Source organism: Berkeleyomyces rouxiae, assembly GCF_048999995.1.
Source record: "Berkeleyomyces rouxiae strain 22BRR77 chromosome Unknown BrBRR77_ptg000001l, whole genome shotgun sequence".
NCBI lineage: Eukaryota > Fungi > Ascomycota > Sordariomycetes > Microascales > Ceratocystidaceae > Berkeleyomyces > Berkeleyomyces rouxiae.
The window spans coordinates 3335488-3351590 of record NW_027396491.1 but is presented as its reverse complement, the minus strand read 5'-3'; the positions used below and the strand labels follow the sequence as shown (position 1 = coordinate 3351590).

The window sequence follows — 16103 nt, the reverse complement described above, 5'->3', positions numbered from 1 at the left end:
CTTCAGAGCCCCTAAGCCATACGCCGCCGTGCCCCATCATCTGGGTGCTCAAAGTATCGTCGCCGATTGTCGCGTTGCACTAGGTCCAGACTAGCTCGCCGCTTAGAGCCTGTCTCATATGCCGGGGGTAGCGCCTGCGCTTCTGAGGTTGGTGGGTACCCAGACATTGATGGCAGCTGGGGCCGTCCCGGTGGACTTAGGTCAGGCTTCGATACAGGGCTGGCGTTGCTGGTTGACCCTCCGCCCACCGAGTATGCAGGCGTGCTATAGGGACTGATTCCCGTTGTCAGTTCAGCAACACTAGGTAGGAGACCTCCACTGTTTCGGCTCTGGGTTGGCGGGTGTAGAGGTGCAAGCTCAGAGTGTGGCGACGATTGTTTCTCATGCGGAATAGGCGGCGGCAAAGTAGAGGCTTGATCTCGGCGAGGTAGTGAGCTCGGATGCGGCGGGCCAGGAGTCGGGATTGAACGTTGGTCATTAATAGGTCCCATGTGACCTCCGTGGGGCATATGGTGGGCTGGTGGTGGAGGTGGAGGTGCGACATTGTGGCTGCCTTGGCTGCTTTGGCTCATGCTCATGCTCATACTGTGACTATGGCTATGGCTATGGCTGTGACTATGACCGTGGCCATGGGGCATTGTTTGGTGTCTCCCATAGATAGGGTGGTTTTGGTTGTGATGTGAAGGAGGAACGTGGGAAGCTGGGTAATCCGTTCGTGGCGGCGGTGGTTGCGAATGGCCTCGAGAAAGAGAGCTTCTGTGGCTGCTAGAGTCATTGACAGAAAGGGAAAACGGCACGACACCAGCCCGTTTTGCCATTTCCTCTTCGCCCATACGCCAGTGCATGGCTTCAGCCGCCCGCCATGGGACTGCCATTTCCTCTGCTACTTTCTGCCACATTTCAGGCTTGAATCTGTTTGAAAGTTAGCACCGTTTTTGAATAGAAACTATAACCACGTAAGTTTCTGCCTACCGTTCATAAAGCCGAGCAAGTTTATTCTTGCGTTCTTCATCCCATTCGCTGCGGCGTTCAAGGTAGTTTTGATAGTGTAGGCGGCAGCTTATCGCACTGCGTCCAGGCAGCCGTTTGGAGATATCCTCCCACTTCATGCCACCGCCACGCAGTTCAATAATGAGGGCGTCTTCCTCATGAGACCACTTGCTTTGCTTCTTTGCGGGGCTTTCCGAGGTGTGAGGCGGCATGCTGCGTTTGGCAGTCATGACCTGATGGTGAACTGGATGCAGATTACCACTACCACTGGAGTACCGCGAGTGTGATGGGGGCGCATTGTGGGGGTGGTGAAGGGTGTGAGGAGGCGGAGGGCCAACCGGCACAAAAGCCGGGGGCGGCTGAGCGTAGGGCATATGCCCTGCTACTGCTGAGGACGCCGTGGTGGGTGGGTAGGGGGGGTTGTTCCCGCGGAGAGGTGAGAATTGGTAAGAGGGAGACGCTTCGGTCTCGGTTGTGGTTGAGGGTGAGTCTTTGATTAGTGATGTGATATCCACTGCGACGGTTAGCCCACCGAGGTCCAGTAGGCTGGGTTAGATTCTGGCAATGACTCTTTGGCGTCCTTGAGTCATGGATAGGTGCTCTCTGCACCGTCGGTGTCGATGTTGTGATGGTCGTGTTAACACAGAGTGGCAGTCGGGATTATTAATGAGACAGCTGGAAATGCTACCTGGCCTTCAATCGCCACAAGAAAAAGAAAAGAGGCTTGGGTGGCTCGAAGTCAAGGCCTGGATATCAAGGGTTTGGTTCTTTGAAAGATGTTGTTGGCGACAGATTGTGGATAGTGACAGCAGATTTGTTGACGAAGAGACGATGGTTGTCGCAATGCAAAATGGTGATTCGTAAGGTAACAAGGCAATAAGCAGATTGTAGAAGCGGTGATATTATGAGATGAGGGAGGAATGAGCGAAGATCAAGAATGGTAAAGACGGTTTGATGGTAGCAAAGTGGGCGGGCTTGATTGATATATCAAGGGAAATGGAGAGAGACAAGAGAGAGTAGAATGAATGGCCAGAGGGAAGGCTGAAGGATTATAACAGAATTGAGAGAGCACTGACAGCTGTTAGCTGAGAGCTGAGAGAGGTAAAATGCGATGGTGTTATAAGGTTGGATGGGATAGACAAGAGAGAAAGGGAAGAAAAGCTAGGACAGGCGATGGTACCAAGTACATAAATCCTCCGGAAAGGAAGGCCAGCAACGCACGACGCCCAATATGGACTAGACAGGGAAGAGCTCTGTTTTATCGTTCTTTTCAGTGGGTGGAACTTGAAGAACCATTTGAAGGGGAGAAGGGGGAGGGGTGTGTGCTTTGAGCCTGGAGGAGACGGGGAGGGGTGTGTGAAGGTGTAGCAAGTCAAGAACCAAGAAGCATGGTAAAAGTGATGTAAGAGGGCAAAAAGAGACCAAACAGAACAAGGCCAAGTGTGTGATGCCACGCTCAAGACGTGGGTGTGTATGTGTGCACTTGCGTAGTACTACTTGTATTTCCTCCCTTGTCCTCGGTATTCGTGCATGTGTGTAAGATTGAGAAGCAAGCTGTGGTTAGGGCGGCGAGTCGGCGGGAAATCAGCACGTCTATAAGTATGACTAAGCCGTGGTCACATAACAAAATGACAGAAACGGCGGGTGTTGTGCGTTTGGATTGGGATATGTTCTTGCGAGATGCGGAAGAGAAAAACTCAGAAACTCGGTCAGGTCAGGCAGGTCAGGTCAGGTCACCACAATCAAATAAAGCCGAAATGAGCAGTACAATAAGTAGAGTTTTGCGTGTTGCAGCATCAATACAAACACCACAAGCAGTATAACAATGAGCCAAGCATAGACAGACAGACAGACAGACTACTTGCCATTTGCTTGCTGCGATGTGGATGGGCGCAACGCCGTTTGAAGCGTTTCTAGATGGAGATTATTAGGGGTTGGCCGGACAGTATGGTTTGCCGGTCTGTTTGCTTATAAAAAACAGACTCGGATGAGACTGTATTGATCCAAACTATGTTCTTATTCTTGTCTTTGTCTCTGGTTGTGTCTCTGGAGAAGAGCAGCGTCCGGGCCATGATGAAGTTGTCTCTATAGGCCCATGATTGCTACTCGGTAGAAGAACAAGAGACGAAACGAAAAAGAAGGTCTAGAATTCACGGAGAATAAAAGAAAAAAGCGGACAAAGCCAAAAGTAGGCCTGAGTTAGTGAACAGGCATAATGTGACTACTGAAGCAAGGCTAGGGCGTGAATAGATTGCCCTGTGAATAGTCAAGGGCAGGCTCCATCAAGGGTATCTTTAGCATCCTTGGCATATTTTCTTTAGCAAAGGGCGGTAGTTAATCAAAATAAGAAAAGAATTTGCGAGAAAAAAAAAAGAAATGGAAAATGGGATGAACAAAAAAGATTCGGACGAGCAAGGGTGCAGTTGGAAGGCTAAAAGAGAGAGAAAAGGACCAGAAAGGAGCACTAGGCCGTAAAATCAGATAAATAGGCGAAGCGACAAAATCCAAAACATGTAGGAGGGGTTGTCTGTTTGAAGAGAAGAACGGAGATGTCGCCATTGGTGTTTTTGGTGGTTGTCGTGGAGGTGGGCGGCGGTGGTGTTGATTGTGATTGTGATTGTGACTGTGATTTTGATTCTGATTTTGATGTCAAAGAGCAAAATAAAATTCAAAATCGTGGGCACCACACGTGTAAGGGCTTCATCTTTGCCAAGGCAACTGCCCTCTCTAGACCGCGATCATGTGAAATAGGGCACGTCAAACACATCACATGCGGTCCAAAAAGGCAGTTGCCAGCCACGCCACAGTTCACATCTACCATATTGAGTCTACGTCTATCCACAACGACAGCCGCGTCCGTCGGACAAAGCGGCGGCAGATACGGCAAGGAGGACAAGGCTGAGATGGGGGTGGGCTCCTGGGCCCATACGACGGACGTGGCGGGGGGTGTGCGATTAGCTACTAGAATGCAATGGAAGGCGGTTGCTTACTTTAACTTGTGCAAGTATAAACAGCAGTTACTACCTTGTCAGCTCAGCAAGCAAAGCCAGTGGCGTCGGGTCTCTTCATAAGACCGAGTTCCAATCGGCTACAAGATATCCAGGTTTTTTGTAGACAGCCTGGCTGGCCGGCAGACAGACAACTGCTTGTTTGCATATCTGCACTGATGCAGGTCTGGATCACCAACTTTGACTACCGCCGCAGGAGCAAATTTTCATGGATCCTCAGGCAACAAAACGAGCCTGCGAGCCGGCAAATGCGGCTTTTTCTCCAGCTCCTGGCTGGGCTATATATCACGCGCCTTGGGCTGCTTTGAACACGCTATGTTGTATGTATACATACATGGTTGATGTAGTTCCTTGCAACTATCCAGCAAGTACGTGGTTAACTACTGGTATTAGTTAGTAGTTATGTATGTATGTGTGTACATACATACACACACGTCCTCCCTCCTCTATCACCGATCCCAAACCCCCCAGCGTAACGTCGACAGCTTAGCCTAAGTTTCTGTTTTCTTTTTCCTGGTCTCCATCTGCGCTTCCTCCTCGTACCTGGATTCGTTTGTCAGCCACTCATATTGTATGAAAAAACCTTAGCGAGTTACCAACAGCCATGGCCGAAATAGCATCCTTTCAAGCACGCCAAGCCAAGATCTGAGGGCCTGCTTTGTGAACAAGTCAAACCCTATCGTATCACACACGACTCTTGGGCTCCCAGACAACATTTTCTTTTCGAGACTGGGTGAACAAACATCCAGGTGGAAGCAGCGAGCCACCGGTGTTCAAACCCCGGCTACCAAATCAGGCATGGCATCAGGCCAAACCCTGGGCTTGGGTCAGTCAGTGGCTGAACTAGGTCTCAGTCATGCAAAACACTGCACCCTGAGGCGCGGAAAGAAGACCGAACTGTCTGGTGTTGAAGGCGCTCTCTATTTACGGCATGCTGGCCACAGCCTAATCTGGTAGCGTGGTTTGGCGTCTGCTCGTCGAACACACTCTTGTTCGGTCACTGCCACAATGCCGCCGCTGCTGGGCTGTCTAGCCGGACTTGTAGCAGAAGTATGTACAAGTTCCTGCACGTCGCATGACTTTCTAGCTCGTTAAAAAGAGGACCTGCTGTCCTTTGTCCCCTGAATCAAGCTGGGCTGAGTCCTACAACGGAATGGCTGCATGGAGAAAGAGGATCACGGCCAAGAGGCTCAGTGTGACATGTGGGCGAGGTGCAAAAAATAAAGATGAAGGAGAAACAAAAAGCTTTAAAAAAAGAATTTGGGGGCCAGGCTCGGTTAAAAGAGCAGTATACACTACACACATCGCTATATCGACTCAAAGCCACAAGCCAAAGTTAAGGGACATGAAGAACTAGAGCAGCCGAATGTTGTACAGAAGCAAAGTGCACACATCATCATGTAGTTATGTAGTTCACTATTCGCTTGTGACTGGAAAAAGAAAGCGGGCGGCTTTGCGGTAACTAACGTGTAGTCTTACTACTAGTGTCGTTTTGGGCGAGACATTTTATCGAGGTCAAGGGCGGTGACAAGCCTATTATGACATTCCATTCTCTAGGGCTGTAACACAAGAAAGACACTTTTTTTCTCTTTTGTTGCTGTTGATGGCTCGAGTCCAAACATACACATGTACCATGCACTCCGAATAACCACATAGTCAACTATAGTGAGTACATTCGCTCGCACATGGCACACGTAATGCTTGCTGCTTTATGAACTGGGCACTGGCATCAGTATGCACCAGGGCCTGTGATCTGATCTGGTATGTGCATTGTGCTGCATTATTTCACAATGCGTGTCGCTTCGTGTTAGAATCCTGTTTTGTTTTTCTGGGTACGAGGGATCAAGTCTCAAACAGGGCATGCCGAGGCCAAGTTGAAGATAAACTAGTTGTGTACACAACTAGCTAACTACATACTCTGGAATCTAACGCCTTTTCCATGGTTGACGTTAGCCATGTGCCCCCATGTCAGCAATGCACTATAACCCGCCCAAAGCCTCAGGCTTGTGTGGTATAGTTACAAGCAGGAATTATTGTTCCTAGACATACCACTTACACCTCGGGTTAAAAAACGCCACCTGACGAAAATACCTAGGTGTCAACCTTTGTCCCATATTGTTCACCAGTTGTTGGACTAAAGAAGAAGACAATGAGAAAATCAATTCCGCAAAGTCAATCCTCATTTTTTTTTTCGCCGCTGGTGCAAACCAAGGCAAAGTATCGGAGTTAGAACGTTCAGGGTCTAGGGTTGGACCTGGATTAGATAAGCATCCCTTCAGCCTTATGTCAGATCCTTTTGTTTAGTCGGACTGCCTGAATGGGGAAGTTGACAAGCTTTTTGTCGCCTATTTACAGTACGTGATGGAGTAAATACAACGATAATCAACAATCGAATACGACAGGAGCCAAAGAGACAGATCAATACGCGCTGACGAGCTTGTTTACGCGTGCCTGCCCCTTTCGGCGTAGTTGCAGTAGTGCGTCACGTCACGTCACGTCTTGTGCTGCAGTCCTCGGCTGATCTCAACCGCGACCCCGACCCCGACTCCGACTTGGAGTTGTGGTTGTGGTTTTGGTTGTGAGATTTGAGTAACTGGAGGCGAGTTTTTCAACGAAAAAAAAATGGACAGAATGAACAGTGAACGGTTGTTGCACACAGATAACCCGTTGATCCTAGGTTTCAAGGCAGTGCAATCTCGTCCAATCACTGCGTTTCTTTTGTCTTCTCTTTACTTGTATGGCACTACTTATTCCGCTATGCTTAACTATAGAAACCCTGAACTATGATGTGAAGAAGGAGGCCGGGGATCATTGCCTACCATATTGGCATGATTGACAATCAAGTCGCACGGCAAGGAGCAAATACCCTGTTCCGTGTGCACTTGAGAAGAAGAAGGAAACAGGCGTGGACTGCCGGAGGGTGAGTTCGGGGGCTATGCTAACATTCATGCTTCTTTTTTTATACCAAGGGTGCTAGCGCCACACAAACGCATGAATGGATTTCCTAATACGGGCGAACGAACGCCTCTCAAACAACCCGCTGTTCATGCTCGCAAAAAGAAAAGAAAAGAAAAGAGAACTGCTGCTAGACGAGTAGAGAACTCATCTTGGCTGGATACTTCAAGGGAGGACTGGCAGAGTGCTGAGAAATGATTGGCGGCTGGCCTTGCCTATTCTGTGCAGAATTGTCTTTATTTATTCCCCAGGAAAAGCAAGACACATCAAAGGGGATTTCACATTGAAAATCAAAGAGCCATCAGGCTGGCTGACTTTCTGGCTTGTCATTTCAAAAGGTCGACATAGTTATAGCCACCTCCTCCCTTACTCAACCCTAGCTAGTTATACAATATGCCTGTGTATACATTGACCTTGTTTGGTGTGATGCCAAACAATCCCTTTGGTGCCAAAAAAGCCCATTGTCTCAGCCGGCCTGTTCGATTTTACGTCGGGGGGAGGGGGGTCCACGGATCTACGGGTCTATGGCCGATGCTGCGGTCTTTGGCAGCAAAATGGTTCTTGTGAGCTGAAATTCTGCATGTGTGCGTACATGTAACTCACTAGGTGTACTTTTCCCTATGTGCATGTATGTACTTTGTCAGTACTTGTACGTGTAGGTGCACTGTATAACTAACTATCTGGTGCCATTGGCAAGCTCTCCAGAAATACTACCGGCTCATTCATTGCCTGGTCAATCATGTTCCTGTTCAGCCTTGTGGCAAGTTACTTGCACTCGGTTGTGTGCCGTGGCCTTGTCGGTCTAGCACGTCAGCTCTGTGTAAGCGACGTCATTTTGATCGGACGACGCAACGTGTGCGTGGCTGTATCTCACCTACAGCCACAGGTACAAGTACAAATAGTTACAAGTGCATCCGCAAGTAGTTAGTTGCGTGAAGGAAGTACTGGCGTCGATATCAAGATCGGTGCTACCACATGCAGCCCAGCCCAGCCCATGCTCATCTCCGTTCTCCCCCACTGCCTCCTTGCAGCTTGCTGAGGACGAAGATTTTTTCAGTCCTAGTTCGCTCGCCTTCCATAGTTAGCCACAACAACTACAACCTAGGGGGAAGGGGATACCACTAGCAATCTAAGTGCATATGCATCGTTTGTGACTGTCTGTATGTTACGTCCGCCTATTATGAGTTGCTGGTTTGCAGTTCGCATGCACTACGATCCACTTCAACGGTCCTCAGCTAGATAAGTCTGCACCTACTTGTACATACATACACATGTACATCATTTCTTGTTAATCCGTCGCTCCCTGGAACTGCAGCGTTCTATTAGTAGCTGCATATCAAGCCCCGTCCATCATGGGCTAGAATCTGTTAGGTTCTTATGGCGCCGAGAGTTGGTGTTCCTTCCTTCCTGCAGATAAAGAAAAGATCAGAGATGCAGTCCTGGCTCAGGTCGCAATATTAGGGCTACGTGTTAGTGGCGCTTAGGGTTGACGATGTGCATTCATCTATGTACATCATCCCACATCTCTGTGCTTGTACTTTTTTTTTTTTTTTTTTTTTTTATTCATTACTCGCATGGAACCTGATAGGGTTATGGCGAGGTGCAGTAAATCTACACATAGCAAGGTACAATAAAACAACATCCAAACTCCAGCAAAATCAACGACAAAGGAAATACGTCGTGTTCGACACAGTAATTTGTCCAAAGACACAAGCACCAACTCCTCCTCACTCCTCAACTTCCTCCACTCTCCTCCCACCACTACTTTCTCTTCTCCCCACACCTTCTACCCAGGCTTTTGTGCAAAAACCCGTCTTGCGAACAAACTTCAGCAGCACCTCGGTTCCGTTATTCGTATTGAAAAGCGTCGGAAGATCTAGCGACTTAGGACTCAATGCCATGGCCATCTCTTGACGCTCTGCAGAAAATGCGGCGCAGTGCAGCAGCACATGCTCAACGCTCTCGCTTTCATGTTCTTGACAACGGCGGCACCGGTCCGAGTCCGTCTTCTTGATGAGCAGCAGATAGGGCAACAAGTTGCCTTTACCCACCTTCATCTGGAAGTACGCCGAGGTTAGCCATCTTGGTCCGGAAACCTTGGGCGCCTTAGCACGGAGAACTGGATCACCACCGATGGTACGCAGGTAGTGCGAGCCATGGGAGGGACCAGCGGCGGTGTCTCGCTCAAAAGCCCAGAGAGTCTCCCACTTGTCCATGGTAAACCTCCTAACCCTGGCGAAGACACTGCCCAGTGAGCTGAACTTGCGTTCATCATCACTCTCGAGAGCCTGGCGTGCAACCGCGTCTGCAATCTCGTTCCCCGCTATGCCCATGTGCCCGGGACACCACATCACCGTGACTGGCGACGTGAATGTACCGAGGACGCGGCGGGCCTGCCACGCGAAGTGGCCGTGCTTGCGGAGCCGCGCAATGGCAGCTTGGCTGTCGACAAACACATAGCAGGGGCGAGCTTGCTTTGTTTTCTTTTCTGTTTTGGCGAGGAGCGTGAGTGCCTCCACAATGGCGGCACTCTCGCAGTCTGCAACCTCTACATCTTGCAGTCGATGACTGACTTTCGTTTTGATTTCACCGGTTTTGGTATCGACCACGCACGCTGCAAGTGAGCACCTGGAGCCTTCTTTGGAGCCGTCCGTATACACGGTGACGGCATCGTTCGGAAGTCTTGACATGTGCTTGTACTTGTGACCGCCCTAAACACCTCGCCCCGACTTCTGGATTCGCGCTCTTCTAGACAACGGACGGCTATGACGTGTGTGATGGCAGCACAGGGACAAGAACTGGAGCACGGCCATAAAGTAAGCCCGACACAGACTCAAGAGCAGCCTGGGCTGGGAGATGACAGGGGAGAGCACCAACAGAACATGATGCTGCAAGTTTCTTGTTTCTTTTGAACTTCGCGGTCTTGCACATACAACAACTGGTTATAATAAATCCAATATACAAGCACATAGCACGCACAGCAAGGGAGGCGGGAAGGAAACCCCGAAGGCCAGATCTCACCCCCCTACCCTCCCCTCTCTTCTCCGTCCCCCACCGCCACAACCAGAGCCTGCTGGGAAGGGCGACAACAGGAACAATGGGCTGGTTTTACTTTATGCCGAAAGTAAAAGTGCAGATATAAACACAGATCAAAATGCAAGGGCCAGAGAAGGCGAGTCCGGGGGGAGGGGGAGGGGAGGGGGAGGTGGGGAGGCGTTGTCCAGAGAGCCCTTTGAGGGGGCACCAGACGGGCGGCTGTCAGAGAAGCGAACTGCTGTTACAACCAGGAAGAAAAAAAAATTATGGAAAGAAAGAAACACTTGAGACACGCAAACTCATGCTGCGCCGTCGGGTCGCCCTGACGAGGTTGTACTTATTTAGAGCGGTTTTGGTACTTGGCCCCAGGCTGTCTTTGCGCATGTATTGCGTTTCCATTGCGGCTTGGGCTCTAGATCGCCCGCTTCAAGTCTGTATGTGCCTGTGTATGCTTTGTCATGGGAATCTGGCATAACTGGCGGATTGCCGTCGCCCACGATAATGCGCAATCCGACACACCGGCTTTTCCCTTATAGCAACGCTATGATAAGTAACGCCGGCACGCATTCTTGCGTGGTCCTTTCTGCTTCCCTTTTTCTTTTCTTAATTTTTTTTTGAAGCTTCGGTTGTGTTTCAGCTGAACGCATCGGGAGGACGATCGGGGTGTTTGGTGGTTCGTTCACTGGTGTTATTTATCATTACTTGCAGCCATTATTATATGTAATATCGTCATGTCCATAATGCGACTTTTTTTTCTACGGGCCAGTCCAACGGCTTTTCCTCGTTCGCATGCTACCTTGTTTGCCTGTCTACATACCCAACTACGTAGTTCTTACTATTGAAACGTGGTGCTGGCGTCTTCGTGGAGGCGGCGTCCAAGGGCCTGGTGGTTTGACAAGGCCCGGGGCCACATAGGGCCTAGACCGGATACATGTACGGAAATATGTGGTCATGGATATGTGTATGTATGTATCTGTGTACATACTTGTACACACACTGGGCCATGCTGTTATACTTAGAACCGACGCGGCTAGGCGAGTGCAAAGCAGCACAAGGCATTAAGCATCGTGGCTGTTCCGTTCTCTCGCTTGCTGGTCACAGTTTCACACACTGCAGCTGGCATCTTGTCTCTTATGCTGCGGTCACCATCCTCCTCCTCTGCCTCTTCCTCTTCCTCTGCCACTTCCTCGTTGATCGGATGAGTTTACCGTGTTCATTTTTAGAGCCTGCATAAGCCACGCGGGAAAGGCCTTACTTGTACATACATACGTATTATTTCCCACCCACCTAGACAAGAAAAAAAAAAGAGACGGCTCTGCTTGACACTGCGTGTTTCTCGTAGCACCACCAACTCCTCTCAGAACCACTCTTTAACTACAAAACAGGGTCAGTTTGGGCGAGCTAATGCAAGCCTTATTAACGGTTTGTGGTGAAGCCTAAAAAGCCCCCTCCCCTCAAAAAAAAAAAAAAAAAAAAAAGAGGGCTGGAACAGTTAGTCCTCCCTCGCGCCAAGAAGCAGAGGGTTTCTTAGATCCGACTCTTGGTCCTAGTTTGGCACTTGTTCCGGTCTCATGGCCTTGTTGCGCTTTTCCTTGTCGAGTTGTAGCCTCAGAACTGGCAACCCGGGGCTTGCTTGGCTTGCCGTGGCTTTGACGTTGGTCATCTCGATTGTGTTGTTTTATTGCAACAGGCTTGAGAAGCCGCTGTTCGTTCATCAATCAACACGCCCCTCTGTCAGATCGACCCTCAAAACACCGCAACCCTAATACGCGGATTCCGATTATACGTCACCATCCCGTGTTGCGATGCGGCCAAAAGGACCACGTAAAGAGGTGTATGCATCGATGCCCAGGAGCACAGAAAGGTGCTTCAATATACAAGTATTGCAAAGACACGGCAGCTAGCTACAGCAAGACGTGCAAGTATATAGTGACACCACCATCGCCACTGCATATCTTTTCTTTTTTAATCTGCATGTCTTGAGTTGGTACAGCGGTCATGCAGCTAGCCGCTACGCCTTGGACGGAGCGAGCTGCGTGTGTGTACACACTTCCATATTGAGTTACATCTTATACATGCCTATGTAAATAGTACCGTACATACACATGAAGTCACTGATTGCAGTTAGATCTGGCACACCTACAGAGTGTCATTGCTGAAACCAGACATATAGACGGGAAGCCAGACACGCACATTAATGAAGAGGCGTTGTTATGACAAACGGAGGGCTCAAGGTGGAACGGAAGAGTATATAGGGCGAGCCGACATTTAATAGCCTTGTGGAAGGCTCTTGTGTAGACTCTCGTGTAGACTTTTGTGCATACTATTGCCCTGTTGGCCTGCCTGTCTGCTGCATCTTTCCACACCGCCCAAAGCTGGGAGCTGTCCCGAGCTCAAACGGAGCTTCGGGATAGAGATGGAAGATTAAACCACTTGATGGTGTGCATGGGTGGGTGTGTGTGTGTGTGAAGATGTGGTGGCCGGTACTGGTGCCATCATATGCCCTGAAAACTTCAACCCTTCAAAGTATATTGAAAATCGCGGAAATCACCTGATGCGCATGAACTCTCTACGTCATAGACTATGACACCCCGCATAGTTTAGGTGCGGTCTCAAAACAACGAAGACAAATACACTGCTGAGACTACTCGGGCCGCGAGGGCTAGCCATGAGGAAATAGGAACGAGTCATGATTCAAGCGGTAGCAAGAAGACTAGACGCCCAAGTTAGGCCCGGAGTAGTATCATATAAGACCGCATCATACAATTAGAGCTTTGCAGATAGAGCCCTGCAGAATACTTTAATATCTAAATGTACCGGGTCAAACTGTTCACTTTCATCTGCACCGTGTAACGGCGGTACAGCTTTTTCTCAGGGCTATCCAGCCCGACTTGGGCTTGAAAGCCTATATTTACAAATCATACTCTCAGGTCATATCGGGCTGTAATCTCCAGGGCACTCTTTAGCCATCGAAGCTTCCCTCTGACGCATGCGTCCGTTCTCCGTTTACACTCATGTCACATAGTTGTTGTCACATAATCCAAAGTCCAAGTAACAAGGCTGTTTGCTCGAATACCACGTCTAAAAACGTCGAGGTTTTTTGTCAACGTGGGTTAGAGGTGGCGACAGCTAAATGCATGTAATAAAGACTGTAGCAGAGAATAATGAGAAATGGCGGGGACGAGACAAAGATGATAGAACGAAGTTCTGGTAATATCCACAACGCCATTCAAACACGGGAAACAACAGCAAGGCAAACGGACAGCCAAACTTGAAGTCAAACAGGAAATAGGGACGGCTGAGTGTGATGAAAAAGAGGGAGGCAAGCATGGGCCTTGATTGTGCCGATGTGCCGGCACGCGGGTGTGCGCCTGTCTAATTGCGCCTCTCGGATCCTGTTGTTATCGTGCTCTCGGATTCCTGCATGATGACGGAAAGCCCAACGACAGCTGTGTTAGATAATAGTTATATACTTGCAAGCTTTCTGCCAAACATGGCACTATATATTTTTGTAACCGTGTCTACTCAGAAACATATATGCTATGCGAGTTTGCACGTCACCGATGTACAACCTCGTCCGTTTGCCATGCTGATGAAAACGGAGCCTCTATCTCCGAGGACTAGCTTATACGAGCAATGCTCGTTTGTCGTCGACTCATTGGATAGATTGCATTGTGTAGATGTTCTGTTTGAAACAGACTTCTTGTAGCAGCGGTGAGAAGACGCAGCGCAAGAGCCTACACTGACGTAGATTCTTGGTTCAGAGGAAAGCAAATAGCCGTCAGTTTAATCAAACTTGGAGTGGAAGCGGACGAAACTGAGCACTGCCTAGTCAAGGGCCGGCAGGCACAAGAAATGAAGCATCTTGACTGTAGTGACCAGAGGGGTCAGCTCTCTGTCGCTATTGCGCATTTGGCCCGAGAGGGAGGGAGCCAAGTTACCAGATGCACGCCAGATTCAGTCTAGGTCGGAGTCTATTAAATCTTCATGCTATTTTGCCCATGAGTGAAGCTCCAGGAAGTTATACGGGTGCATGTAGATGTAATTATCTCTTTATTCATGGTATACAGCATATGTCATAGAAGTTACGCCGGCTTGACCTGACCAGTACCATATGTATTGGGCCATATGTGTCAGTTTAATCCAGTAAATGGAAGGAGAGAACTTTAAATACTATACAAGAATAAAATCCAAGGAGCGCTCAGAGTCTGGTATGGCCAAACTAATCTGAGTGGACGACTGTCAAGGTGGCGTGAGCCTGCTCTTTCCTGATCACATCGGCCGTTGCTCGAGCGACAAGAACTTGTAGGGAAAAGGAGACACCATGGCTTAGAACTAAAAAAAAAAACCGTTTTCACGGGGTTAGTGTGGATGTAACTGAAATCTCTGCAACTGTCGTCATGGGTTTTTGTTTGGTCTCGGCAGAATTGTATTCGAAACCGATCGTGTGTTCGGCAACGTCGGTTCTACTAACACAAATTTTGAGTCACTTGTACTGTCGAGGTCTACTTTGCTTGTGGCAAGTCAGTCATCGGCCTTGCAATTTTTCTTGTTTGGTCATCTAGTCCCTAGACACTAGATCTGGTCCTGATGGCCGGAGGAGACACTTTGGTTTGTCATCGAGGGAGTCCGAGTCAGCGATAGGAGAGAGGTTAGACCTGTACTATAGTACAGCAATTTATTTAAATGGATGAATATCGGGTCAGTGGTCTTGCTTAGGGTAGTCATAAGTCCCCCGTTAACTTGGACCGTCAACTTAGACAACCTAAGTGCTGCTCGTCATCGTCTGGTTTGTGTAACTTGTCGAGGTACAAGAAGAAAACACATGATTCTATTTCCACGGGGCGGGAAGGAATTGAAACTCACACGGGGGGCTCATGTGCCACTAACCCTAAAGATCATGCGTTGAGATGTGGCTGGCACTTCAACTGTGGCGCATAGTGGGTGCTTCTTGTTGCTCCTTGTTGGCTGGCCCCACCTTTGCTGGCTCTCGTAGAATCGTTACTCTGTAACTGAGAGAGCTCCTTGGACTGCTTGCTTGGAAACCTGCAAGCCGGAGACACATTCCCAGACATTGTGTCAAGCTTAGGAAACGGCAGCCGTCTGTGTTTCTACTTGTTTCTCGCATTCTCGAGTACTATTTAATTGTGAGTTTCCCTCGAAATCACAAAGGCTGATGAGGAACCTAACAACTGCATAGTCCGGCCGCCGCGTCATTCCACTAAGAACTAGTTACGTTGCTACTTTGTAATCCACCATCCCAACCAAACATGGCCGACGTCTCGCTGTTTGTAGTCTCGGACTACTCTGCATCCGAGAGACGCATCACGCCCTCGTGGTCCATTGACCAGCTGCGCACCAAGATGGAGACCGTCACGGGTATCCCACCCTCATGCCAGCAAATATCCTACAAAACCCCTGCGGGTGAGACCATCCCAGTGTTTGCTGCCGATGAGGAGAACACAACTCTGGAGGGCTTGAATCTGAGCCGCCAAGGTGAACTACGTGTATGTGTCTTGTCCCTCGCCTGTTTGTCCCCTGACACATGTCTCCTGCATACACCATCGGTTACCCGCCTTGGATCAGGATCGGCCTGTCTAGAAATTAACTCTCAGCGCATAGATCAACGACTCACGCCCTGTCTCTGCGCGGCCCAACTTTACGGACATATCCAATGTGGAAAAATACGTCATGCCCGATGAGGAATACGACAAGAAGAGCGATTCGGTGCGGGCGTGGAAGCGCGCACACAAGCTTGGTCGCTTTGATCCTGACGCACCGGCTGCTGAGATGGAGCGGCTGCGCACCATGGTTGAGGAGATTGAGGTGCGGGGTCTTACTGTCGGCCTGCGGTGTCGCATTGGCGGCGATGACGACCGCCGCGGCTTCATCCAGTACGTCGGTGATGTGCCGGAGATCCCGGGCGGCGCGGGTCCGTGGATTGGTGTCCAGCTGGACGAGCCCGTGGGTAAGAATGATGGAAGCATCGATGGTAAGAGGTACTGGGGCACTGAGTCGTCAATGAAGCATGGCGTATTTGTGCGTGCCGAAAGAGTGGAGATTGGCGACTTCCCCGTGATCAACGACCTGGAGGAGATGGAGGAGATTTAGATA

At 49.5% G+C, this 16103-nt stretch overlaps 3 protein-coding genes across 3 annotated transcripts; 1 reads left to right on the top strand and 2 right to left on the bottom strand.

Moving 5' to 3' along the window:
• Positions 1 to 11: 11 nt before the first annotated feature.
• On the bottom strand, positions 12 to 1364 carry BROUX77_000951 (uncharacterized protein; the record flags this gene model as incomplete). The annotated part of the gene is made up of 2 exons (XM_073753612.1): positions 12 to 912; positions 973 to 1364. The coding sequence occupies 2 exons, from the start codon at positions 1362 to 1364 to the stop codon at positions 12 to 14; spliced, it is 1293 nt and encodes a 430-aa protein (XP_073609186.1).
• Positions 1365 to 8680: 7316 nt separating this feature from the next.
• Positions 8681 to 9643, bottom strand: BROUX77_000950 (uncharacterized protein; the record flags this gene model as incomplete). The annotated part of the gene is made up of 1 exon (XM_073753611.1): positions 8681 to 9643. One exon carries the CDS (start codon positions 9641 to 9643, stop codon positions 8681 to 8683), a length of 963 nt encoding a protein of 320 aa, XP_073609185.1.
• A 5616-nt stretch (positions 9644 to 15259) lies between these two features.
• Positions 15260 to 16100, top strand: BROUX77_000949 (uncharacterized protein; the record flags this gene model as incomplete). Its single annotated transcript, XM_073753609.1, has 2 exons — positions 15260 to 15496; positions 15612 to 16100. 2 exons carry the CDS (start codon positions 15260 to 15262, stop codon positions 16098 to 16100), a joined length of 726 nt encoding a protein of 241 aa, XP_073609184.1.
• Positions 16101 to 16103: the final 3 nt, after the last annotated feature.